The sequence below is a fragment of the Macaca nemestrina genome, chromosome 13 (assembly GCF_043159975.1).
Source record: "Macaca nemestrina isolate mMacNem1 chromosome 13, mMacNem.hap1, whole genome shotgun sequence".
NCBI classification, from domain to species: Eukaryota; Metazoa; Chordata; class Mammalia; order Primates; family Cercopithecidae; genus Macaca; species Macaca nemestrina.
In genome coordinates, this window is record NC_092137.1 from 117,738,973 (window position 1) to 117,766,163 (window position 27,191).

At 45.1% G+C, this 27,191-nt stretch overlaps 1 protein-coding gene across 3 annotated transcripts in view; it reads left to right on the forward strand.

Moving 5' to 3' along the window:
* The window catches only part of LOC105490107 (TBC1 domain family member 8), a 131,972-nt gene extending 105,209 nt beyond the window's left edge, over positions 1–26,763 (forward strand). For all 3 annotated transcript variants that reach the window (XM_071077251.1, XM_071077252.1, XM_071077253.1), the window contains exons 9-20: positions 411–561; positions 2,825–3,039; positions 4,172–4,289; positions 6,750–7,035; positions 8,091–8,220; positions 8,365–8,463; positions 9,060–9,128; positions 14,241–14,481; positions 15,020–15,085; positions 23,943–24,032; positions 24,459–24,556; positions 25,722–26,763. In XM_071077251.1, coding sequence (XP_070933352.1) covers positions 411–561; positions 2,825–3,039; positions 4,172–4,289; positions 6,750–7,035; positions 8,091–8,220; positions 8,365–8,463; positions 9,060–9,128; positions 14,241–14,481; positions 15,020–15,085; positions 23,943–24,032; positions 24,459–24,556; positions 25,722–26,174 — 2,016 coding nt within the window. In that variant the 3' untranslated portion in view covers positions 26,175–26,763. The remainder of the gene's footprint in view (positions 1–410; positions 562–2,824; positions 3,040–4,171; positions 4,290–6,749; positions 7,036–8,090; positions 8,221–8,364; positions 8,464–9,059; positions 9,129–14,240; positions 14,482–15,019; positions 15,086–23,942; positions 24,033–24,458; positions 24,557–25,721) is intronic.
* Positions 26,764–27,191: the final 428 nt, after the last annotated feature.

The following is a 27,191-nucleotide window of genomic DNA, read 5'->3' on the forward strand; positions in this document are numbered from 1 at the left end:
TTGCCCTCCGAGCTGACCAGTGTCTTTTCGGCAGATGGAACATCCTGAGAAAGCTTCCCCCAGTGTCCCCTTACCCACTCCTCCCTCCCATCTGATTTGGGCTACTTTAATACTTGGATTTACATATCCTTGTTATCAACCTTGCTAAGGAAATTGTATTTTATTTGTATAAATGCTCCCCTGGGCTCTGAGCTCCTGCAGGGCCGTCCTCTGTGTTACTCATCTCTGCGTCCTCTGTGCCCCTGGTAGAGGTTCAGAAATATTTGCGGCTTGAATACAAGTATCCTTGCCCATTGCTGTTGGCCCCTCGGTGAGCAGAGGCAGTACTTCCTCCACCACCAGTGGTGCCTCGGTGGGCGGGGGTGGTGAGGATGGACCTCTTCCTACATTAAGAACATTCCCATTTCCAGTCCAGAGAACAGATAAAAATAAGCCTGTGGAATGACCACTTTGTGGAATACGGCAGAACCGTGTGTATGTTTCGCACAGAGAAGATTCGGAAGCTCGTAGCCATGGGCATCCCTGAATCGTTGCGTGGGAGACTTTGGCTCCTCTTCTCAGGTAAGCGCTCTTGGTGTCTCTAAGCTACTTGTTCTTTTTGCCATGGACACAGGAACAGCCCGCCCAGCCCGGAGCAGCGCATGTGTTTATGTGCAGATGACATGGTTCTGTCCTTGGGTCATTCCTGTGATTTCCCAGCTGAGGACTTCCACCTGCTGTTGTGTCAGCTGTGGGACCTGGGTCAGGCTGCCTGGGCCTCTGGGCTGTGGCGTCCAACTGGGTGAATGTGAGGTCTGGGCACAGTGACGGCCACTCCTTTAAAAATGCCTTCACGAGGCTCTACCTAGTGCTGAGAATTCGATTCAGAACCCCCTAGAAGTGAAGTGTCTGTAGTGTGTGAGCTCTGAAGTAGATGAAACAAAAAGTCCTCACCCACTGTCAGCTGGCTGGGCTGCTGAAACACATCCCTCAGAGTCTGGCTACCATGGGTCCCTCCTCCAGTGAAGACACGTAGCGGGCACTAGAGGCAAAAGTGCAGATTTCCCTTCTGTTCCATTTCCTCTGTTCTGCTGGACCTATTCAGGGAGGGCCTCTTTTAGCCTCAGAACCCTGGGGCCTCTCCCTGCACCTATTGGAGAACGCCTGGGAACCCTCATCAGGACATTTAATGGTAGATGGGCTGAGCCTGGGACCAAACTTCCCCAGGGACATACTGGGTAGGCATTTGTCTGTCCCTCCATATCAGCTGTGAGCCACTTGCTCCTTGGGGCAAAGGAGCTTGGGCCCGAGGGCAGGAAGGGAAGGCCCTGCCATTGGAGTGTGCCTTTGCTGCTCCTCAGGGTGCTGTGGGAGGCCAGGTGAGAGGGTCCCTTCCCCAGATGACCTCATTGGCGCTCTTGTCAGCATGGAGGCGCCTGGAGGCTGGGCTGGGTACCTGTGCCCTGCTCCGTCACTCTTCCTGGGACTGGAAGCATCCCTTGTCCTACTTCACCATCAGCCTCTTACTGGTTCCTTATCTACCCCCCAACTTTGTCCCTCACTTTCCTCTTCCCTGTCTCCTCGCAGCCCCCAACCTCCTGCCTGAGATGCCCGGACACAGCCCTCATGCTTCCTGGCACACTCACTGTGTTGGGTGTGGTCGGTGGTCACTGATGCTGCCTGTACCACTGCGCCCCTCGTCTCCCTCCTGCCTCCAGGCTTCTGTAGCTAACTTCCAGAGGCGCAGCGTTGAAACACCTCCTTTTAAAAGTGAAAAATGTCTTCTCTATTTTTGTATATAAAAATAACAACATCCATTCATAGTTGAAAAATAAAGGCATGGAGGAGCAAGCAAAGACAGTGCTTCCTTCCTCAGAATCGCACCACCTGAAGGTGAGGCCTGTCACTGCCCAAGGCCTGCATTCTTCTAGGTCTCTTTAACGCATATGTGCGCACACACACATGCATGCACAGACACACGTGCACACACATGGATATGCACACACTTTTCATAAGGAACGCATTCATCCCTCCATCCTGCCCGCCGGTGAGGCCTGGGCTGTAGCTCTGGCTGTGGGTGGCTGGCGCAGGAGTTTTCTGGGCTCAGTCCTGCTGCTGCAGTTTGTGCATCTCAGATGTGACTTCGGAGTTTGATGTGGGCGCTGTGCTGCTGGCCCCTTCACTCCCTCATAGCTGCGCCCCCTCGTGTGCCTCACGCATCGGTGCTCAGTGTCATTTCTTGTTGAATTAATGCATGAAATGTGCGTGTGCGTGTGCATGCGCGTGCTCGCACACTCCTGTTACTAGGGAATACAATGTGTTAGAAGTATATTAATACAGTTATTTCTGTTATGAGCTTTCTCCCCTTCGCTCTGTAAGGTTATTCTTAGAAAAGCCATACTATTTTTTTTAATTTCTGTTTTTTGGACTAGGCTACATGGCAGAAATGAAGTCCTTACTCTGTCGCCCAGGCTGGAGTGCAGTGGTGTGATCTCGGCTCACTGCAGCCTCTGCCTCCTGGGTTCAGGGGATTCTCCTGCCTCAGCCTCCTGAGTAGCTAGGATTATAGGCACCCGCCACCACGCCTGGCTGATTTTTGTATTTTTAGTAGAGATGAGATTTTACCATGTTGGCCAGTCTGGTCTTGAACTCCTGACCTCAAGTGATCCACCCACCTCGGCCTCCCAAATTGCTGGGATTACAGGCGTGAGCCGCCGCGCCCAGCCAATATTTTGTCCCTAAGTAACGAGATCCCACTGGGGTCCCCTGATGGGACCAGCGTCCTCTTCATCATGACACCATCCTAGTAATCATTCCCCCTTGAAACATTGCTTTTAAAACTCAGATGCTGTGACGGACCTCGCCTCACACCCTGGTTACTACGGGAATCTGGTGGAGGAGTCCCTGGGGAAATGCTGCCTGGTAACCGAGGAGATAGAACGAGACCTGCACCGCTCCCTGCCAGAGCACCCCGCCTTCCAGAACGAAACGGGGATCGCTGCTTTGAGGAGAGTCTTGACGGCCTATGCCCACCGGAACCCCAAGATTGGATACTGCCAGGTGAAAGGGGTGTGCTCTGGGGCGCCGAGAGTCTTTAGTTGGTGTCTCACATTGACCTTCCCAGGGTTTCATTTCCATTCCCAGTCATCCGGTCCTGAGTGTTGTCATGTGAAGGCACTGTACTCAGTCCCTTTCCGGAAAGAAAGTATCAAATGAGGGCCAGAGGGACTCATCTTCTTATAATCAGCGAATCATGAGGTCAGGAGATCGAGACCGTCCTGGCCAACATGGTGAAACCCCGTTTACTAAAAATACAAAAATTAGCTGGGCATGGTGGCGTGTGCCTGTAATCCCAGCTACTCAGGAGGCTGAGGCAGGAGAATCACTTGCACCGGGAGTCGGAGGTTGCGGTGAGCCGAGATCGCGCCACTGTACTCCAGCCTGGCGACTGAGCGAGAGTCTGTCTCAAAAAAAAAAAAAAAAATGTACCGAGTTCCTGAAAAGAGGAGCATGCATGTGTTGTGGTTGTTGGTGGCAGAGCAGATTTGGTCTTTGACGCCCCTCTTGAGCTCAGACATAGGAGGGCATTAATAGAATTTCTAGACCTCTACAGAAATTACAGGAATTATTTAAAATGGCAGCACTATTTGGGGAGAAAGAAGATGATCAGGGCAGATCCCCTTCCTTTAGGACACACGAGTGGAGGTGAGATGTCTGCTGAGCTTTCCCGAGCTAAGGGTGTGGTCCGCAGGCACAAAAGGAAAATCAGTCCATTAAAGCAGCAGCCAAACCCAGCACAAGCCGGGATTAGTGAAGCTCTTGACATTTAAACATTTAAGATTTCAAACTTTGTTTTCCTGTGAATAAGCAAAGTCAATGAGCGAATTAAGTTGTGTGTGTGTCTGTTTGAAAAAACAGAGAACAACCCTAAGACTTGCACCACAGCAAGATTCCACATTGCTAGATGGGGACCAGAGCTGAGTGGTGGCTGATGGCTCAGCTGGGTGTGTCCTGTGAGGACAGTGTTGATATCATGGTCATTCCACTGCACGGTGTCAGTGTGGCTGGTGTACACTGGATCTCTCACCTGTGAAATCTTTACTTTTGTGGGTTGGTCGGGCTTGGATGCTTGTAACATCTCTGTGGCATCATGTGGGCTGGTCAGTAACTGCCCTCCTTGACTCTCGAGCAGTCCATGAACATCCTGACCTCCGTGCTGCTGCTGTACGCCAAGGAGGAGGAAGCCTTCTGGCTGCTGGTTGCCGTGTGTGAGCGGATGCTGCCTGATTACTTCAACCACCGAGTGATCGGTAAACAGACCCCCTCCTCCTCCTGTGTACCTGGGGAAGAGTGACAGAGCCTGGGCAGGATGTTTCTCATCAGTCCTGTTTACAGAGTCTGTCAGTACCACTCCGCTAGTCTGTTTGCAAACACAGTTTGACTCCTGAATTTGCAAAACTAACTCGGGAAGTTCTCTGCACAGTTCTGACAATGTAGTGGAATAAAGACCTATAGAGTTGGGATTGAAACAAACACGTGATTTTAGATGGAGAGCTGAACTTACAAGAAGGGAAGAAAGATCCAAGGCCCAAGAAACGAGTCAGAAAGTGAAAACCAGGGTGGTTTTCCACGGATGCCATGGGCTGGAAAGGGAGGGTGGGGGTGTGGGGGGATGCCTCTCGGTAGCCCAGGGAGCTTGTTCAGAGAGGAGACCCTTGGTTCCCCTAGAGAGAGGAGGTAGGTGGGACGGAACTAGAGACCCTCAAGGCCCTTGTGGTCAGTTAAAGGGCAAACTTGGAAAAGTCCCCCACTTCCATAAGGACATCCTAAGAAAGCTCGTTGGCTGCTGTCTGGACTCTGGGTAACCTGTGGTCTTGCAAAACTCCTGTGCTGGGTACCTGACTTTCATGTGGTTGAGATTTAAATGTGTGCTGTCTCTCTGGTCCGGCAACCTCCTAGTAAACAATACAAAAACGGCTTTGGACTGGTGATACTCTTAAGGACCCTTCCTAGTAATTCAGATGAGAGATAGAGCTGGCCTAAAATTAGGGTGGCAGCCCTGGGAACAGAACCAACTTCAGACAGAATTTAGCAACTGAGTGGATGTAGGAGCAAGGTGGGAGGAAGGCGCCTTCGAAGACTCTGCCCTCAGGACTGAAGGGTGAACCCTAGGAATAAGGAGGGGCAGGTGGGTGGTGTGGTCAGCTGGGAAGGCGGTGATGGCTCTGTGCCTTCTGGCCCAGGTGTGCCGTTCCCTGAGCCTTCGGCTGTGCACACCAGCTCCTCCGTGTGCCTGAGTGGCTAGCTGGCTTGCTTCCCTTGTTACTTTGTGTTGTGGGAAGCGGCATAAGGAACAGAGCAGCAAGGAGTAATTAAAACCTCGGCGTCATTGAGAGACATGCTGTCAAAGCCACTGTTGATGATTGTTGCTATGTGACAGCTCATATGCAACAGTGCCAACTAGACCGTCTGCGAGAGTGCACGTGCCTGTGTGGACACTGCCCCAAGACAGGAGGGGACCTTTGGAACACATGCATTACCTCAGCAAGTTCTCTTCTGCACCCTTCAGTACCATAGGCAACAGCTGGTACTGAGTTCTGTCAGCACGAATTAATTTGGCCTACTCTTGAACCTTGTATAAATGTAATCATGGAGGACGGGGTCTTCTGTGTCTGGCTTCCATCACACAGCAGAGTGTCTGTAAGAGGCAGCCATGTTGTTGGTGTGTTTGTAGAGCTTGCCCCTCTTTGTTGCTGAGTAGGATTTCACTGGTGTGCTTGTCCAGTCACCTGCTGATGTGCATTTGAGTTGTTTCCGGTCTTGGAATATGATAAATAAAGTAGCAGTGAGCAGTCATATAAGTCTTTTTATGAATATAGACTGTCATTTTTCTTGGGTATTTACCTAGGAGAAGAATTGAGGGGTCATAGGTTAGATGTATGACTTACTAAGAAACGCAGTGTTCCAGAGTGCATGTAACAATGTTCATTTGTCTCATATCAGCACTGTAGGAGAGTTCGGCTTGCTCCACATCCTTGCTAACACTTGGTATTGTCCATCTTTTTAATTTTAGGCATCTAGTGGGTAAGAAGTAGTATAATTATGGTGGTTTTAATTTGCATTTCTCTGATGATTAATGATGTCTCTTTGCTTACTGACCATTTGTTTATTGACTCTTCTGAGTGTTCAAATCTTTAGCCTCTTTAAAAAAGGTTGGTTGGTACCTTCTAAGTTGCAAGAGTTGTTTCTTTTGAATATAAGACCTCTGTCAGGCATATGGATTGCAAATATTTTCTCAAAGTTTGAAGCTTGCATTTTCATTTTATTAATGGTGTCTTTTGTAGAATAGCAGTTTTAATTTTGACGAAGTCCAGTTTACAATTTTTTCTATGGTTAGTACTTTTTATGTCATAAGAAATGTATTTTTCTTAAATTTTCTTCTAAAAATTTTACAGTATTAACTTTTATATGTAGGTCTATGGTCTATTTCAGATGTGTTTTTCTGTATGGTGTGAGGTAGGGGCTAGTGTTCCTTTATTTCCCCCATGCCAGTGTCCAGCTGATCAAGCAGTATTTTTTTTTTTAAGGCTATTTTTTACCCATTGAATTACCTTGGTCTAAATGTCAGAATCAATGAACTAAGCATGGATGCTTTTCTGGACTCAAATTCCATCTCTTTGTTCTGGTTACCTCAGAGTGATTTTAATTTCAGACTGACCTTAGAGAGTGAGTCTCACCCCAGCTAGAGCCCTGTGGCCTTCCTTTTCCAGGGGCGCAAGTGGACCAGTCTGTCTTTGAGGAGCTCATCAAGGGTCACCTCCCAGAACTGGCGGAGCACATGAACGACCTCTCAGCCCTGGCATCCGTCTCTCTCTCGTGGTTCCTGACCCTGTTCCTCAGCATCATGCCTCTAGAGAGTGCGGTGAATGTGGTAGATTGCTTCTTCTATGATGGCATCAAAGCCATCTTCCAACTGGGACTGGCTGTGCTTGAGGCCAATGCTGAGGACCTGTGCAGCAGCAAGGACGATGGCCAGGCCTTGATGATCCTCAGCAGGTGGGCCCCGCTGCGCCTCTGTGGCCAACCAGAGATGGAGGAGGCAGCAGCACATGCCCAGTAGGGCTATCCGTAGGGAAGTTGTTTTTTTTTTCTATCAAGACAGAGTTTCACTCTGTTGCCCAGGCTGGAGTGCAGTGGCATAATCTGCTCACTACAACCTCCGCCTCCCAGCTTCAAATGATTTTCCTGCCTCAGTCTCCCGAGTAGCTGGGACTACAGGAACCCACCACCACGCTTGGCTAACTTTTGTAATTGTAGTAGAGACAGGGTTTCACCATGTTGGCCAGGCTGGTCTTGAATTCCTGGCCTCAAGTGATCCACCCACCTCGGCCTCACAAAGTATTGGGATTACAGGCGTGAGTCACCGCCTGGCCCCTATGGAGGTTTTCTGTTCCACTCTGCCTCTTGACATTCTGTGGTCTCCCTGAGCCAGTTTGCCATGTGGCACTGTCCCAGGCATGGGGTGAAGGGTGACATCGTCCCTCACTCCTTTCCACAGTGAGAGAGTCCAGGAAGAGCAGGGCCGTAAATGCTTTTCTTTAAGAAGATTAAATGTCTTGCATTTACATGGACTCAACAGTGGCCTTGAACAGGGCTTGGGGGGCACCAGGCATCATGGGCGTCAGGCAGCCAGCTAGAGGATGCAGGCATTTTCTACATAAGGCTAGTGAGCAGCAGTAGGGAAAAGGCCCACTAGGATGAGCACCAGAGCTGGGCTTTCTAGGAGCTGAGGGCAAGTCAGATGACATTGAAAGAGGGGGTTCTTTTTCAGAGCATGATGGAAGCTTAACCTTGCATGTATGCGCGTAATGTTGGGCTTACTTCACTGGAGAGTTTTAGGCCTGGAAAGCCACCTGTGGAGCCCGATGCACAAGCCGGGCTTCATGGCTGCCTCCCGCTTCTCTAAAACGAGCGGAGCAGCTGCAGCCTTGCCCTCCTCCCAGGTGTTGGTGTTTGAAGTGCCCTGGCACGTCTGACACTGTGAAGGCGGCACGTGTTGTGTGGTACCCGAACGAGGATGGACTTGGGTGTTGACGGGGCGGTGTGTTCAGGTTTCTAGATCACATTAAGAATGAGGACAGCCCAGGGCCCCCAGTTGGCAGCCACCATGCCTTTTTCTCCGACGACCAGGAGCCCTACCCTGTGACTGACATTTCAGACCTGATCCGGGATTCCTATGAGGTAATGGGAACCCCCGTCCCATGCCCTGTTGTAGTCCCCAACCCCCTGGGAATCATGACAGGGGGGAGGTTCCTGGGCCACTTCCTGTTTCCACACTTTGGATGAGCATGGGACTGAGCCAAGTGGTCCCTTGTTCCTCTGCAGAAATTTGGAGACCAGTCTGTGGAGCAGATCGAACACCTGCGTTACAAGCACAGGATCAGGGTTCTCCAAGGCCACGAGGACACCACAAAGCAGAACGTGGTGGGTAGCAGACGCCTCACGCTGGTGCTCACGGTATTGGGGAGCCAACCTGGAAGTGTGTGTCCTTTTTGGTCACGTCATTAGAATGCCAGCTTTGAAAAATGAATTTTGTTTTTTGCATTATATTAACAATGTAGGGGTGAAGTAGTGTAGAAACAATGTGGGCTTTGGAGCCAGGTGGTGTACTCAACACTGTGAGCCTGTTTCCCCCATGTAAAATGGGGATAACAGTGCCTGCTGCGCAGTTAAATGAGGTTGGGGTCTATAGTGCCTAGCACAGGGGGCCCGCAGGGGCATTAGCTGGCGCTCAGAAGGCTCCTCCTGCTCGTGCTGTTTCTCTGCTAGCTTCCTGGCTTCCATTAGAGCTCAGTAGGTTTGTCCTTAGGCACTGATGTGTGAACTGGAAAGAAAGTGAGGGTGAAACACCTGGGAAAGATACCTGGAAGTGATCTTTATGTCAGAAAAGAGCCTTTGCAGGAGGGAAGCTGGTGCATGGGCCCCTTAGGTCCCTTTCAGGAGGAAGAGTCCCCTCCTGCCCTGACTCCCGGGGGTGCAGGCCTAGACGTCATGCCATTGCTGTTTATTCTTTCCTCAAGCTTCGAGTCGTTATCCCGGAAGTCTCAATTCTTCCTGAAGACCTGGAGGAGCTCTATGACTTATTCAAGGTATGCAGCTCTGGGAGGATGAGGGGTTCCAGGCCCTGAGCTGGCCCGAGCTGTGGTGTCCAGCCTGCCCAGGGGCCAACATGCAGCTGCCTGCAGGGCTCTGCGGAACAGAGGCTGGAGCTGCCCCCCTTGAAGCTGTCTTAGCCTGCCTACTCGCTTTTACCCAGAAACCTCTCTCCCCACCCTCCGCCCTGGAACGTGGGAGGAGGGAGCGGGGGTGCTCTTTGGGCAGCCCGCCAGGCCTGGCCTCGCACTGAAGCAGCTGCACTCTGCTGGGAGGGCTTCGTTGCTGTGATCTACTCTGCTCGCTGCTGCTCTGAGTGCAGGCTCTGGGTCCTAGTCCGTAGGAGATGAAACGGTGACCCTTACTGAAATCATCACCTGATACACTTTTTAATTACTTGTGACCCCACCCCACAGTACATGCGTGCATATTTTCATATTTGTGTGGCAGGTATGCATGCAAGTTCATATTCTATTATTCCTTAACATTCTTCCATGTTGCTGTGTAGTCTTAATCATTTTAAATAACTCTACGATCTGTCATATAGCTAATACTTAATATAGTAAATGAGAATTTTAATATTTGGATATTTACCTGGAATCGTCCTGCAAAGAACATCTTCAGGCATGTTTGCTAGAGTTTTCTTGCTGAAAACAGTGAATGGAAATGAGGAAGAGAGGCAGGCACGGTGGTGGACTCTTGCTACCCTGGCAGAGAAGGGGAGGAAGTGCAGTGGCAGAAAGCAAGCCTGGCAGGGAAAGGAGTGCGGCTGCCCCAGCTTGTCCTGGTGGGGGCTCCGTGCCCCTTTCCTTCCTGAGCTCAGGTTCCCGGCACGACTGAAATGAGTCAGCACAGTTCAGGGCTTCGGAGGCCATGGAGCAGGCCTTTCCCTGCAGTCACTGACGGGATTGTTGGGCTGGTTGGTAGGTTCCTGCGCTCCTCATTCCTAATGAGCAGGATATGTGGTGAGAATTAGCAGGCCGCTTTCTCCTGTAAACATCATGTTTGCACGTTTTATTGTTTCCTTTGATGTGTGAAGGCAAAATATGAAGTCACAGGTTACTTAGTATCCCAACCCCCCAGCCTTATTTTGGCTTTTGTCAAGGAAGGAAAACAGGGAATATTAGGAACATAAAAGTAGGCAAACAAATTATGTGAGTTTTGGCTTGTGTTTTTTGCCTTAAAAAGACTTTTACTTATTTAGGGCTAATTGTTCTCAAGTTGGGAGAGTAGGAACCTTCACATGCCAGAATTTATGTAATTTAAAGGATGGCTTTAAATTCGCAATAAAAACAAATTTCGTTAAGTACCAGCCACATCGTTCATGTTTCATAGGAAAGATTAAAGAAGGCCTTCAGAGCCAACCATGCTTGTTTCCTGTTTCTGTCCTTCCTATGAAGGATGAACAGTGTTGGTTGGTACTTGAGAAAATGTATTTTTATTGTTAGTTTAAAGCCATTCTTTAAGTTACATAAATTCAGGTCTGTGATATCTCATTTTCTCTCAAATTGAGAACAGCTTCATTACTTTATCTCCACAAGTAGGATGTGAACAGTATAAATACAGACTTGGTGCATAAGCTTCTCCTGGAAGCATGGGACCTGAAACAGTGCCTTGTGTATTCCACAAACGCGTTCGTACTGCTAAGCAGTGAAATTCACCCAATGTTGCTGGGTCTTCAGTGTTATTTTGCTTCCTTTCATGTTCTGCATAAGACTTATTTTCAAAGTTTAATTGAAAGACACAAAGCTAAATAAAATAATACCTACTCTTACCATTGATAAAAGAAAAAGCTTCTAAGCAAGAAAGGAAAGTGGCTGGGTGCAGTGGCTCACACCTGTAATCCCAGCACTTTGGGAGGCCGAGGTGGGCGGATTACTTGAGGTCAGTAGTTCGAGACCAGCTTGGCCAACATCGTGAAAACCTGTCTGTACTAAAAATACAAAAATTAGCGGGGCGTGGTGACGCACACCTGTAATCCCAGCTACTTAGGAAGCTGAGGCGGGAGAATTGCTTGAACGTGGGAGGTGGAGGTTGCAGTGAGCCAAGATTACAGCCACTGCACTCCAGCCCTGGAGACAACAGTGAAACTCTGTCTCAAAATAAATAAATAAAAAATTTGAAAAAAAAAAGGAAAGGACCTATCGTGCCCCTATTGCCCTCCCTGTACAGGTAATTACAGTTAACAATTTGCATATCTTTCCAGAATTTTCCCTCTTATGTTTGTCTATACACACATGCCTACAATACATACACACACACTCACTTTTCTTTCCCACATAGAAGTTAAATTATGGTATATATAATGACCTGCAGGGTTTTTTTTTTTTGTTTCAGTTGACCATATATCATGAACTTTGTTCTATATGAGAATCTATAGATCTTTTCTCATACTTTTTTAGTGATTGCAGTTTCCTTGTAGGGCCGAACTCTGATATATTTAATCATTCATCTCTTGAGTGACATTTGTGTTGCTTCCGGTTGTTGCTGCTTGACATTGAGCACCTGTGCATTTCCTGGACCCCAGTGCTGCTGAATCTGTAGAATGTGTTCCTTGAAGTGGAACTGTTGGCTCATGGGTGACGTATATATCCAACTTCAGTCAATACTGCTAAAGCATTTTTAATTTTTTCAAATGCCAGTTCCGGCTGGGCACAGTGGCTTATGTCTGTAATCCCAGCACTGTGGGAGGCCAGTGCAGGTGGATCACTTGAGTTCCAGAGTTTGAGACCGGCCTGACCAACATGGTGAAATCCCATCTCTACTAAAAATACAAAAATCAACCAGGTGTGGTGGCATGCACCTGTAATCCCAGCTACTCGGGAGGCTGAGGCAGGAGAATTGCTTGAACCTGGGAGGCAGAGGTTGCAGTGAGCCAAGATCACGCCACTGCACTCCAGCCTGGGCAACAAGAGTGAGACTCTGTCTTAAGAAAAAAAAAAAAAAATTATAGTCCCACTGATGGTGTCTAAGAGGACTCATTTCCCCACACTCCACACCCACCCAGCATTTAATATCATGGATCTTTTAAAATTTTCTAGTCCAGTGGAAAATTGCATTTCATTTTAATTTAAACTTGTTTTCTCATTAATGAGGTAGAGTGCCAGTTCATGTTTATTGGCTAGTTGTGTACTCTTTGAATCACCTGTTCATATCCTTTGCCTATTTTTATAGTGGTTTTTCTGTGGGATTCTACGTAAACTAGTATTTGTCCTGGGCCTGTGCATTACAACCATTTCTTCTGCATTTTATGGGATGTTGATGTGACAGTCTACACGACTGTACATAGAAATTCATGGTGTGCCTTGGGTTTTAAGGAACAGAAATGTATGAGACCTTTATTTCACACTTAAAAGTTCTTGTGGTTATTTTCATGATTCTGTAATGACTGTTTAAATAACACGGCTGCAGTAAATATGACAGTAAAATGATAAATGGCATTTTGGTCTCTATTTGAGGATACGAGCTTGCCGACTATGGCATCTGACCTTGTTTTTGTCCCATCCTGTGGACAGAGGTCAAGAACCCTGCGGTTATTGGGAACTACTTCAGACTTGTGAATTGGGATGTCCAAAGAGACGATGTAGTCATTTAGTATGGGTGGAAATGATGCATTCTGAAGAGGATCACCTGGTCCTCAGTGACAGGGGTGGTTTTGTTAGTTTTCAGTCTGTTCCCAAGACTTCAACTCACCTTAAAAAAAAAAAACAAAAAAAAACTTTAGGCCGGGAGCGGTGGCTCAAGCCTGTAATCCCAGCACTTTGGGAGGCCGAGACGGGCAGATCACGAGGTCAGGAGATTGAGACCATCCTGGCTAACGTAGTGAAACCCCGTCTCTTTTAATACAAAAAAACTAGCCGGGCGAGGTGGCGGGCGCCTGTAGTCCCAGCTACTCGGGAGGCTGAGGCAGGAGAATGGCATCAACCCGGGAGGCGGAGCTTGCAGTGAGCTGAGATCCGGCCACTGCACTCCAGCCTGGGTGACAGAGCGAGACTCCGTCTCAGGAAAAAAAAAAAAAACTTTATCTAAAAAATTGTTAATGTATTCATGTGGTTCAGAATTCAGAAAGTATTAAAAATATGCAATAAAAAGTCTCATTTCCACCTTTGGGGTCCTCTCCACAGGTAGGCAGGGTTATTAGTTCCTTCTGTATCCTACAGATCTGGCTACTCCTTTTTGATTTTCAAATAATATGGTTTTGGGCCAGTTGCAGTGGCTCATGCCTGTAATCCCAGCACTTTGGGAGGCCAAGGTTGAGTGGATCACCTGAGGCCAGGAGTTCGAGACCAGCCCGGCTAACACGGTGAAACCCCGTCTCTACTAAAAATACAAAAAAATTAGCTGGGTGTGGTGGCAGGCACCTGTAATCCCAGCTACTCGGGAGGCTGAATCGTTTGAACCTGGGAGGCAGAGGTTGCAGTGAGCTGAGATTGCGCCACTGCGCTCCAGCCTGGGTGACCAAGAGAGACTCCATCTCAAGAAAAAAAAAAAAAAAAAAGCGCTCTGGTTGCCCAGACTGGAGTGCAGTGGCACGATCTTGGTTCACTGCAACCTCTGCCTCCCAGGTTCAAGCGATTCTACTGTCTCAGCCTCCCGAGTAGCTGGGATTACAGGTGCACACCGCTACACCCAGCTAATTTTTTGTATTTTTTAGTAGAGACAGGGTTTCACCATGTTGCCCAGGCTGGTCACAAACTCCTGAGCTCAGGCAATCCACCCGCCTTGGCCTCCCAAAGTGCTGGGATTACAGGCGTGAGCCACTGCGCCCGGCCAAAAAAGTACAATTTTAAGTGAAAATATCAGAATAAAAACTGTGTGTCTTCTATAATGAAAACTATGTCAGCTGAACTGTACATTTAAAAAGTTAAATTGGTACATTTTACGTTATGTATAGTTTACCACAATGAGAAAAAAAAAAACCAGAAAAAAGAAAAATAAACCAACGTCAAAATTACATGTTCATGTGGGCAAGGATGTCAGGGTAACAAGGGAACACTTTTACATACCCAGTTAGAGTGATGAGATTGTAGTAATTTATTATTTGTTTGTGTTACAATGTGGCTTGTTCAAAAAGTGGTAAGAGCTCCCTTTCCCCATCTTGTCTGAAGAGAGAACACATGATGAGCTGTTACTGGGAGCAGCCCAGGCCCACGGCCTCACGCCACGACCCCAGCCGGCCCTATGCCGAGCAGTACCGCATAGACGCCCGGCAGTTTGCACACCTGTTTCAGCTAGTCTCGCCCTGGACCTGTGGGGCCCACACGGAGATCCTTGCTGAAAGGACGTTCAGGCTCTTGGATGACAACATGGACCAGCTCATCGAGTTCAAGGCGTTTGTGAGCTGCCTCGGTATGCCTCTGTGGGATTTCGCAGTGAGGTGCTTTGGGGGGTGGGTCTGTGAACAGAAGACAAAGTGGATCTTCGGAGCAGGCAGATGCACACGGTGTAACACTTTTGTGACTGGCCTGACACGAACTTAGGATTTTGAAATACCACTCATCAGGCTCCTCTCAGGATCTACTTTCTGAAGGGGGATGGGAGAGGGGCCCACGCTTTCTACATACGGGGCTGTTTACCTTGCTTTCCTTGGCACCCACGATGTGGTGGTGGCTTGTTGGGAGCCATGTTCCTAACTTTTGTCCATAAAATTAAAATGTTTTGGAAGGTATGAGGCCAGACAACATTCCCAAAGTTCCTTAGAGCTCACACAGTCAGCAGCCCTGCCTTTAACACTTTCATTGCTGCCATGGTGTGTGTCTGGGGCAGGGGAGTTGCGGGTGGCAGGTGTTGACTTTCCCGACTGTTCTCTCCACAGTGAGTTTGTGTCCTGACAAATGGACTTTCAGCATTGGCATCAACTCACTCTCTCTCTTTAAAAATTTTGCAGATATTATGTATAATGGAGAAATGAATGAGAAAATTAAACTATTATACAGGCTTCATATCCCTCCAGGTAAGAAAGTCCAAGCAGCAAAATCAGACTGTGCTCTGCTTAAACACAGTACCAGCTTTGTGCATGACTCTGAAGCTCTTCTGTTTTTGAAGTTCACTTATGCTCGAGGCAACAGGTGTTTCTCGCTTGGGGTTTCAGGCCGCAGGTTTGAAGTTCTGTGCTGCACAGCTCTAGCAGGAGCTCCCAAACTTGAGTGTGCACCAGAATCCCCTGGAAAGCCTGTTTAAACCAAGTTCCTGGGCCCCCGCGCTGGGTCTGAGGACACCTTCAGAACCGCTGGCCTGTGGAATGTGTGTGAGAGCCAGACTCTTTATTTTAGGCTACTGAATCTGAAGAACATTTCATGTTTCTAGTGCATCAGACCATGTTTTCTACAAATTTCAGCTCTAGTAACCAGGAAAAGGAAGCCATTTCGATATCTATGAGATCAGACTTGACGTTGACAGGAACAAGACCAAAGAAACCTAAAAGGTGTTCCTTGGATCTTAAAAACTAGTAGAGATGAATCAGAAATCCCAGAGGGCTCTGACCCCGCAGTGCTGTAGTTGTGGTTGTGGTTCTGGTGTTGGATGGTGCCTGGGGAGGCTGGTGGGTGCTGAGGGGGTTTCTAGGGCCATGATATCCTGGTGGCTTTTTCAGCTATTAATGCACATACACATTCCCCTTTATCCACTGTACATATGTCCCAAGCACCCCCACAACTCCCCGTGGATGCCGGAAACTGTGGATAGTACCAAATCCTATATACACTAGATTTTTTCAATCTGATCACCGAGATGACTAATGAGTAACAGGCAGGTAGTGCAGACCTTGTGGAGATAGTGGTCAAAGGGAGGATTCACGTCTGACCTGGGATGGAGTGGAACAGCGCAAGATTTCAAAATGTTACTCAGAGCAGCGTGCAGTTTAACACTTTGGATGAGGGGGGACTACGGTACAAACATTGAGGATGCATCTGGACATTAGTTGTGGGCTTTCTGGGTCTACTTCCTGGATGCAGCCCTTACTGAACTGGCATCTGATACCTTAGGCATGCACGCTGTCCCCAGTGAGCATTCTGTGCTGGCCACACAGTCCCTCCTTGACCTCCCCATTGACAATGTGCACTATTATGACTTGAGTGCAAATTGTTTATTATTTATTTATTGTTTCCCTTTCTCTGTCAGCTGATCATAAATGCAAATTGTTTAGCATCACTGATGTTTTCTGCCCTTTATGCCAATATACATTGAGTTTTAATTTATCCTTATTTTTCACAAATGTTTTTCTAGTAACATAAGAAGGCATGCGTAATTGTTGATCTTCATATCATCATCATTGTTATCTTTCTGTAATTGTCATTATCTGTATCTGGCATTCTTAAATAGAATATGATTGTTTTTGTTTTACTCTATTATTTTATCTTGGTTTGGAAATAAACATTATTTTGGAATAATTTTAGATTTATAGAGAAGTTGCATAGATTAGTACAGATAGCATTTCACCCTGATACATTTTAAAATTTATAATTGGCTTTTGAATTATCTAAGATTGATTTTTGATTCTTCATCTAACTTTCTTTTTTCTTTTTTTTTTTTTTTTTTGAGACAGAGTCTCACTCTGTCGCCCAGGCTGGAGTGCAGTGGTGTGATCTCAGCTCACTGCAAGCTCCACCTCCCGGGTTCATGCCATTCTCCTGCCTCAGCCTCCCAAGTAGCTGGGACTAAAAGGCGCCCACCGCTACGCTCGGCTAATTTCTTGTATTTTTTAGTAGAGACGGGGTTTCACCGTGTTAGCCAGGATGGTCTCGATCTCCTGACCTCGTGAGCCACCCGCCTCGGCCTCCCAAAGTGCTGGGATTACAGGTGTGAGCCACCACACCCAGCCTCTTCATCTAACTTTCTAATTACTGCTTGTTTCCAAGTAAGTTTATTTCTAAAAGACATTTTAATTACATTGATTTATTAAAAGCATTTGTACCTTCATGGTTTCAGAAAATCAATTGTTCAAACCTTTTTGAACATATCTGATTGTGATATTCATACTGTGTGACTCCGAATTTAAATCAAGTTCAATGGAAATTAAGACATGATGTATTTTAGTGTATGTTTCGTATCTGAATTTTTGATGCAGTTAAAAAAGCCTTAAGAAAACGACAAAAAAGCCTTAAGAGTGCAGACAGCCTAAAATCTCTATTTTAAAACATCATTTTCCTGAGGCCATGCAGACTCATATCTAAGTTCTTATCATTTAAATAGACTTAATTCTAACAAATACTTACTTTCATAATGAAAAACTTTTTAAAGGTGGGACAGACATACTAGTTACGAAATGAAAGTTTACAATCACAGATCAGGAAGTATAATGAGATTACATCAAATGTGAATTTGTGTGCCTAAAGAATTCTCTTCACCTAAGTCTTACTATTTACCTGTCGAAGAGGCAAGGGTAGAAAACGTGAGTACCTTGCTGGAACACCCGCCCGTGTAGAGCAGGCCCGGCCCTCTGCCAGGGTAACATAGGAGACGGGTGTCTCCTGTGAGCTTGGTTGTGAAGGCGTCTGCTGCAGCTCAGGAAGCAATGAAGAGCCGAGGCCCAAGGCCTCATCCATTTCCAGGAGGGCTCACTTTATGGGCTCTTGGTGATTGTAACACTATTTAGCACAGGAACTAGGAAGGAAATATTACAGATGTGATTTGGTACCATGTCAGGTAATACACAGATGAAGAGTATTCCAGAAGATGATGAAATCCAACAGTTTTCACTGCAGATCGATAAGCCCTATGGATATTGGTCATTTTGCTAAATTATACTAACTGGACTTTCAGAGGAGAACTTCCTGGGAGAACTTTATTTTCCTTGGAAAGAAACATGATAAACTTCTGAGAAAGTTAACATTGAAAATGGACACACAAAAATGAGACAATTTGGAGGTTCTTTTGTAAGTTTGTATACTGAGCAGGCCTATGAGTTCCTTCTGCGAACTCTGAGATTCAGGGAATATGCTCTTTTATTCACAGATAGGCTGAAAGGTTTGCCTGCTAGCATGAATCCACATTAAAGGATGTCCTTAAAATGTTGACTAATAAAATTGGAGCTGCTCCAGTCTTTGTGTTCCGCTTTCTGTGAAGGAATAGAGGTTTCCTTCTGAGGTCTTATACATAACCAAGTAATCTGCTGTCTAAAGGATGAGTTTTGTCAAGAAGTTGAGTTAAAAGGAGAAATCTTTTGAATAATTCCAATTTGCAGTTGGTTAAGGGTAATTATTGACTTTAAAAAAAGCATTTAAAACGTTGAAAACCTGAATGAACTTAATTGATAACTGAAAGAGCACATGACGTTATATTAACACATACTGAGAAAACAGGAATTCAAAGCAAAAACTGAACTTCGAGAAAAAGGAGGTCACAAATGCTTCATTAGTGATGTTGAGTCAGGGTTATAATTTGAGTTCTCAAACATAATTATAGATTAGTACAGCAATATTGGTGTATGAATGAGGGAAAGCTTTGTTCTGAAATACTTTATATGAAAAAGTATTGATTGGATTCCAAATCTAGTCCCATTAGCCAAAAAAATTGTCAACATTACATTTGTCAGTGAAAAAGGGGTTGATACATAGAATGAACATGTGCTTGAGGTAGAATTGTGAGCACTGGAGCCGTTCAGATCCTCTATAATGACTTTTTACCAAGTAGAAAAAAAATGCCATTTGCTCTCCGCTGCTTGTTCAGTTTCTCACTGATGGTGACAGTCTGTTTTGAAGAGATCATCGTTTTGAAGACCTAATTGGGGATTGCATGTAGCTGCTTCACTATTAGTATTAGGATGAAAACTAATATTAAAGAGTCCTGAGCGTGCCAAGATTTTGGTAACATCTTATCCTTTTTGTCACTTGACCCTATCTCGCCTGTGATAAGGTGATGTACCATGGATATCTGTTAGAATAGATCTGCTTTCCAAACCTATGTAGTACAATTGGAAATATACAAGATCTTTGCACAGCATGGTCTGCGTTGCCAAGGGTATCTACAGAGTAAATGGTAGGTACTGATAAATATATACCATTGTGTGCCACATAGGGACGTTCTAGGCAAGGATAGACAGCATGTATGATGGTGGTCCCACAGGATTACAACGAGACTGAAAAATTCTTAGCAGTTAGCAGAACACCATAGCAAAACACATTACTCATGTTCTTGTGATGATGCTGGTGTAAACACCTCTATTGCCATTGTATAAAAGTCTAGCATATAAAATTACATACACCACCTAAACTGGGTAATGATAATGAATGTTACTGGTTTATGTAATTACTATACTATTTATCATTATTTTAGCATGTATTCCTTCTACTTATTTTTTTTAAAAAAAAAGTAAACTGTAAAACAGCCTCACGCAGGTCCTTCAGGAGCTATTCCAGAAGGCACTGTTATCACAGGAGAGGACAGCTCTGTGTGTGTTACCGCCCATGAAGACCTTCAGCTGGGACAAGATGTGGATGTGGAAGACACTGATACTGACGATCCTGACCCTGTGTAGGCCTAGGCTCATGTGCGTGTTTGTCTTGGTTTTTATTTATTTATTTATTTATTTATTTTTTGAGACGGAGTCTCGCTCTGTCACTCAGGCTGGAGTGCAGTGGCCGGATCTCAGTTCACTGCAAGCTCCGCCTCCCGGGTTGACGCCATTCTCCTGCCTCAGCCTCCCGAGTAGCTGGGACTACAGGCGCCCACAACCGCGCCCGGCTAGTTTTTCGTATTTCTTAGTAGAGACGGGGTTTCACGGTGTTAGCCAGGATGGTCTCGATCTCCTGACCTCGTGATCCGCCCGTCTCGGCCTCCCAAAGTGCTGGGATTACAGGCTTGAGCCACCGCGCCTGGCCTGTCTTGGTTTTTAACAAAAAAGTTAAAAAGATTTTTTTTTGATAAAAAGTTTATAGAATAAGAATATAAAGAATATAATGAAAATATTTTTACAGCTGTGTTTTAAGGCAAGTATTATTACAAAAGAGTCAAAAAGTTTATAAAGTAAAAAGTTACAGTAAGCTAAAGTTAATTGATTATTGAAGATCAAGAAGAATATTTAAAAAATGAACTCAGTGCAGTGTAAGCGTTTATAAAGTCTGTGGCAGATGTGCAGTAACGTCCTAGGCCTTCATATTCACTCACTACTCACTGATGTGTCCAGAACGGGTTCCAGCCCTGCAGCCTCCATTCATAGTAAGTGGCCTATACAGGTAGACCATTTTTTTCCTTTTATACCATATTTTTATAACACCTTTTCTACATTTAGATATGTTTAGCTACACAGCTACCATTGTGTTCCAGCTGCCTACAGTGTTCAGTACAGTAACATGCTGTACAGGTTTGTAGCCTAGGAACAATAGACTTTATAGGCTAGGTGTGTAGAAGGCTACACCATGTAGGTTTGTGTAAGTCCACTTTATGATGTTTGCACAATGACAAAATCACCTAAATGATGCATTTCTCAGAACGTATTCCTCTCATTAAGTGACACATGACTATAAAATAATAGATTTCACAGAATATTTGCTGTGGAGAAAAACCTTACAAGCATTATGGAATGGGAGGTGTTTAAAATTAACATCAATAGGACCAAAGATAGAGAGCATGTAACTACTGGTTGCCTAAGAGAGAAGTTTGGCACTCAAGTTATACCCACTCTCTTGATTCTTCACTTTTTGGTCAGGCGTCTCTTATGACTATGCTAAGAAACAATACTGAAGATAACTCTGTAAGCTCTTGCTTTTAAGAATGTGCCAATATGTCAAGGTATCTGCTGGAACCCAAGAAACTGAGGGATGGTTACAGTGTTCTAAGGACCAAAATAATAATGGGAATGGCCCAAACGGCATAGGGGAAGAAGGCTCACCAGGTGAAATGGAAGCATTTTGGCTAAATGGTGAATCTAGCCAGGCTTAAGAGCCTCCCTCAGAGAAGTCATTCTGAAGACTTAGCTGGAAGAGATAATGATTTCAAAAATGGATGATGTGTTGAGGAAATTTGCAAAGGTCAGTGTCTCACAGGGCACAAAAAATGGTAGTTTACATTCCAGTTTAACAGTTAGGCAGTCCTGATATCAGCTACATCAGAAATTATCCCAGATATGTTTGATTCAATGATGGGCAGCTTGGGCTAGATGAAACATCTGTTCTGGCTTTGGACTGGGATCCTGAGTTAAAATGCCATAGAAGATTTTGAAAAATATGGAAACATAGAATATAAACTTCCTTAAAAACAAAAAAAAAAAAACTTGTGAAATTAAAAGACTGCCTTAGATCCTTTTCAACAAAAGAACACTAAGTGATAAAGATTCCTGGTATCCAAGTCATCAAGAAGCCACTAAGAAATTGGATGTATGATCCCTGCCTCCAGTAGCTGTTGCATCTCAAGTGATTTTTCTTACAGTAGATCATTGAGAAACAAGTTAAGATACCTTAGTTGATTTTCCTATCAATGACTTGGCTGTATTGGAATTTCTAATTAATCCAAATGCAAGGCCTCGCTGCTATAATTTGATGGCTGTTTTCAACCACTATGGAGGGATGAGAGGAAGGCCCTATATTGCTTTTGCAAAATAGGCATGGTGGAGATGGGATTATTTTGATGATTACTGTAATGTCTCAGCTGCATCTGAAGGCTAGACTGTGTTCAAAGCCGTATGTGAACTCTTCTACTAGAGAGAAGACCCTTGTGGTGGAACTGGCTTTTCGCCTCCACAGGCATCCCATTTAGAAAGTGAGGAAGATGGCAGTAGCAATGACAATGATACAGAAAATGAAAACATACAGTGTGTAATGAAGGTCCCTAAGTCCATAAAGGAGAGATCTTCCTGCTGGTGGTATCTGTTGGAGCAATGAAGTTACCTACTACCTTCACACACAAGTCTGAGATGGGGGTTTCAGAGGACCAAATGTAAACCCTTTATCTGATTTTAACTTGTGTAGTACTTGAAGTGAGACACAATGAACACTTTAATAGAAATTGCCTCTCAATCCATTTATACTCTTGAATTACAGGTTACATATATATATAGGAATGTAAAAATAAGGTCATGTTTAAACAGTCCAAATCTCCCATGTGAGAAGACTGAAAGGATCGTTAAAAGATTGCATGTATTCTTAGTATTTACTGTTTCCCATAACGCATAGTATCCTATCCTTCTGATCATCAAAAGATCATGGAATGAGTATTTTCAGTGAGTTCCATGTGCAGGTGGTGATCTCTGCATATGCCGTGACGGCAGAGGTTGGGAGGCTCCGCTCTGGAAGTTTTTTGGCCCCTCAGCTCCTTGTCACTGTTAATACTTTACTTGCCTCCTTTCTGGACACTTGCCCAGCCCCTGGATTAACTGCTGCCTTTCTATGGCTCCCATCACATTTTGTTGGTGACTTGTATACACATTTCTACTTTGTGGTACGCCAAGCTCTTTGGCATCCCAGCACTGGTTCCTGGGAAATCCATTTCCATCCTGACTGCCCCAGGTACCATTCAGGGTTTTCAGTTTTCCTCCTGTTGAGTTTGAGTGGATTCTTACACGTGCCACTGCACAGAATTCGTTTTGGGCAAAGTTGGGAAAAGTAAGGGTAGCTTTCTAAAGCTTTGCTGCCATCTTGTGGAAGCTTGTTGAATCACAGCTGAATTTTGCCTTTGATTTATTTTCAGTTAAATGGTTTACGAATAAGTTCCAAACATTTTAAAATATGGGGAACCTTCCCTGTCATCCCCCTGATAATTGTTATTTTGTAGCAGCTTTATTGAGGTATATTCATGCACCATGCAAGTCACCCATTTAAAGTGTACAATTCAATGGGGTTTTTTTTGTATATTCAGAGTTGTGCAACGATCACAATTTTAGACCATTTCATCACCCTAAAAATAAATCCATTTTCCCCAGCCCTAGGCAGCTTTCTGTAGATTTGCCTGTCCTGGACATTTCATATAAATGGAATTGCTGTATCATGTTCAACTTCTGTCACCTAGCATGATGTTTTCAAGACACATCCATGCTGTAGCATGTGTCAGTGCTTCATTCCTTTTAATGGCCAAATATTCCATTGTATGGGTATACCACGATTTGTTTGTTCATCAATTCATTCAACATTTGGGGCTTTTTTTTTGGCTACTATGAACAATACTACTATGAACAATCTGTGTACAAGTTTGCATGTGAACACTTTCAGTTCTCTTGGGTGTATATGTAGAAGTGAGATTTCTGAGTCAAATGCTAACTTTAACTTTTAAAAAAACTGCCAGACTGTTCTAAAGTGGCTGAGCCAGTTTACATTCCCATCGTCAATACATGAGGGTTCCGGGAGTTTTATTTTTAACATCCTTAAAAACACTCCTAATACTAAGATGCAGATTTGAATTCACTGAAGCTTTTCTTCAACTTTTAAAAGAAATTGTGTAAGTACAGCAGTATGTGTTCATTATAGAGAAATACTACCTGAGAAGTTTAAAATCATTACCAATTATTCCACCATCCAGAGACTTAGTATTTCTAGAGTACTTTATATGTGCATGGATATATTTTAGTTTTACAAAATGGGATTTCACTATATATATTTTTTCCAAATTGGTATTACCAGTGCCCTATGAATGTGTATGTTGTTAATTACAACAGTCTTCACATACCTCTGGGAAAAGGCACACTTGGTATGGGGGACATTTTATTTTCTCTGGGTATCCAGAACAGTGCTTGGTGTGAGTTTGGGTTCATGGACCCTGCAAAAACTAGAGTCCACAGGCTGGGAGCTGCTGGCTTAGCGTTTAGTTGCCTAAAAAGCTACCTTACTGTCAGTTTTGGTAAGGCACAAAATTTGTTTAATTTAACCTCTTTATCTTTTTTTAAGCACTCACTGAAAATGACCGAGACAGCCAGTCGCCATTGAAGAATCCTCTGTTGTCAACATCAAGACCCCTGGTTTTCGGGAAACCCAATGGCACGTACCTCTTTTCATTGTTGCTTTCCTCTGGGCATACCACTGCAGTGGCAGGAGGCACGGAGGTTGCCCTCACCCCTCTTCTTGTAGCAGCCCTGTCTTTTCCCTTCATCCAATGAATTATCACCAAACTCACTGCCTTTAGAGGCCAGAAGCGCTCTGAGTGGGGGTGTTGCTGGGTGGCTGCCCCTTGCCCCCCCCACCAAGTTACTTCCTCCTGTTTGCTGTTTCATGCGTCCTCTTAGAGCAGAAGTCTCCCAATTACCACCAACTGGCTCTCCAGGGGAATCTCTTGCTTTCCAGTTTTGTACGGAATTCACTTAGTGGAATTCCTCACCCCCTTGCTTCCCTCTCCTACATAGTTTCCTTTTTGCTTTCACTGAACTTATTTAAATTAAACTACATGTTGTTTTCCTTTGTTTCAAGGTGATGCAGTTGATTATCAGAAACAGCTGAAGCAAATGATTAAGGATTTAGCCAAAGAAAAAGATAAAACTGAGAAAGAATTGCCCAAAATGAGCCAGGTATGGACTTTCTTCAGTGCAGAGAATTTTCTTTTAATTTTTTTTGAGACAGAGTCTCGCTCTGTTGCCCAGGCTGGACTGCAGTGGCCTGATCTCTGCTCACTGCAAGCTCCGCCTCCCGGGTTCATGCCATTCTCCTGCCTCAGCCTCCTGAGTGGCTGGGACTACAGGCACCCGCCACCTCACCCAGCTAGTTTTTTTGTATTTTTTAGTAGAGACGGGGTTTAGTCATATTAGCCAGGACGGTCTCGATCTCCTAACCTCGTGATCCACCCGCCTTGGCCTCCCAAAGTGCTGGGGTTACAGGCGTGAGTCACCGCGCACGGCCATACCCAACCATTTTTCTATTCTTGGAATGATTGTGTAGCTAGATTCTACCTGAAGCACCTGTCCTCACATTACATATTCTCCATTTCAGCAGCAGTGTCTCAGATTACACTGAGAAACCAGGCATTACTGTTCCATTTCATTTTACATTTAGATACTGCATGGCCTTCCCACCATAGGACACGCCCTAACTTTATAGCTTTCAGCTGTTCCCAGCATTTTCCTATTATAAACTCTAGCTTAAAGATCCCTACAGATAAATCTGTACATTACTGTGGTTTTTTTTTTTTTTTTTGAGATGAAATTTCGCTCTTGTTGCCCAGGCTGGAGTGCAATGGTGCAATCTTGGCTCACCACAAACTCGGCCTCCTGGGTTTAAGCGATTCTCCTGGCTCAGCCTCCCAAGTAGCTGGGATTACAGGCATGTGCCACCACACCCGGCTAATTTTGTATTTTTAGTAGAGATGGGGTTTCTCTGTTGGTTGGGCTGGTCTCAGACTCCCAATCTCAGGTGATCCGCCCTCCTCAGCCTCCCACAGTGCTGGGATTACAGGCATGAGCCACTGTGCCTGGCCTGCTGTGGTTTCTTGAATTGCTTTGTTAAAGGGTGTGCACATCCTCTAGGAAGGTCTACCCATTTCCAAGTGTGTGCTGAAAGTCCCAGGAACCATCACCTTGTTTTCAGAGTGGAAGGGCAGAGACTACCTTTTCTTATATTGTGTGTCTTCAAAAGTACTGTCGTTTTCTCAAAGGTCACAGGTATCATGTTAAAAAAAAAAAAAAAAAGGGACACTTCCACCCTGGTTCTGCTGCTACATAAGACTTATTTCAATTTCAGAGAGAATTTATCCAGTTCTGTAAAACTCTGTACAGTATGTTCCATGAAGATCCAGAAGAAAACGATTTGTACCAAGCCATCGCGACAGTCACCACGCTGCTGCTGCAGATCGGAGAGGTGGGGCAGCGAAGCAGCAGCTCTGGAAGCTGCTCCCAGGAGTGTGGGGAGGAGCTGCAGGCCTCAGCTCCTTCTCCTGAGGACTCGGTTTTTGCAGACACTGGGAAGACACCCCAGGACTCCCAGGCATTTCCAGAGGAGGCACAAGCGGACTGGACTGTCTCCCTTGAACATATTTTAGCTTCACTTCTGACTGAACAATCATTAGTAAACTTTTTTGAAAAGCCACTGGACATGAAATCCAAACTTGAAAATGCCAAGATCAATCAGTACAATCTCAAAACTTCTGAAATGAGCCACCAATCACAGTCTGAACTTAAGCTGAGTAACTTGTAGCAAGATAGCAGCTGCTATGCACACTGGAGTCTGCCATACCAAAGCACGGACCAGACTGTTTCTTGGGGTCAGCCCTAAACCGAGATTTCAGTCTACTTTACAAATGGGGCATCTGGATAAACAACCTGACAAACTGGCCAGGGGAACCGACACAACCCTCAAGCATTTCTATGTATTCTCTGAGAATTGTCAGCGCCCTAGGGTATCCATTGGTTCACTTGGTGCCAACTTGCAATTTTTACCAGATTGGCTGAAATGGGCACTTCTACTGTGATGCTAGTGTGATTTTGCTCAGATGAACACGATGTATCATACTAACCAAGAAGCTGAGAGAGCCCCATACTTTCATTTTTCACTTGGAATGATAATGGGAGAGGTCAGGAATCAAGTTCACGTTCAAGATCTAAGGGAGTCCACTATCTGTGCAATTGTATTTGGCTTTTTTTTGCACTGTTTCAATGCTGGTAATTGAAACCATTTTAATATATTTGGTTGTATTCACTTTATATGTCCTTCCAAAAATGTTGTGTACAAACCATGCTTTCAATGTTGGCCTCCAAGTTTTTTAATAAGAAACTTTTTGTATTTACTTGGTCCTTTTCTTTTACCTTGTAGTTAAGTGTCTTAAGCTGTAGATTGTGGCAGTGAATGAGTAAGCAGGAGACGTTGCTGCTGCCCATCCATGGTTTCTGGGTGGTGCAACACTAGGTACACTTCTCAGCCCCACCTTGGGTGTCCCCTCCATCACCAGCGGGGCTTCGGCGACCTCTTTATGGCAGCATTTAACATACAGCTTGCAAATGCTGGTGAAACAATCCCAGCAACACTGCTTTAGGACTGAACTATTAATACAAATTTTTGTTATTGATACCTTAAGGAACTTTACTTCTGAACCTTGGCTCCAGGTACAACAGGGCCATTACAAATGAGTTAAAATATGCATCTGGTTATCTCACCAAAAACCAATTATTTTAGAAGACGACTATATTCAACATAGATGTAGGCAGAAACTTAAAA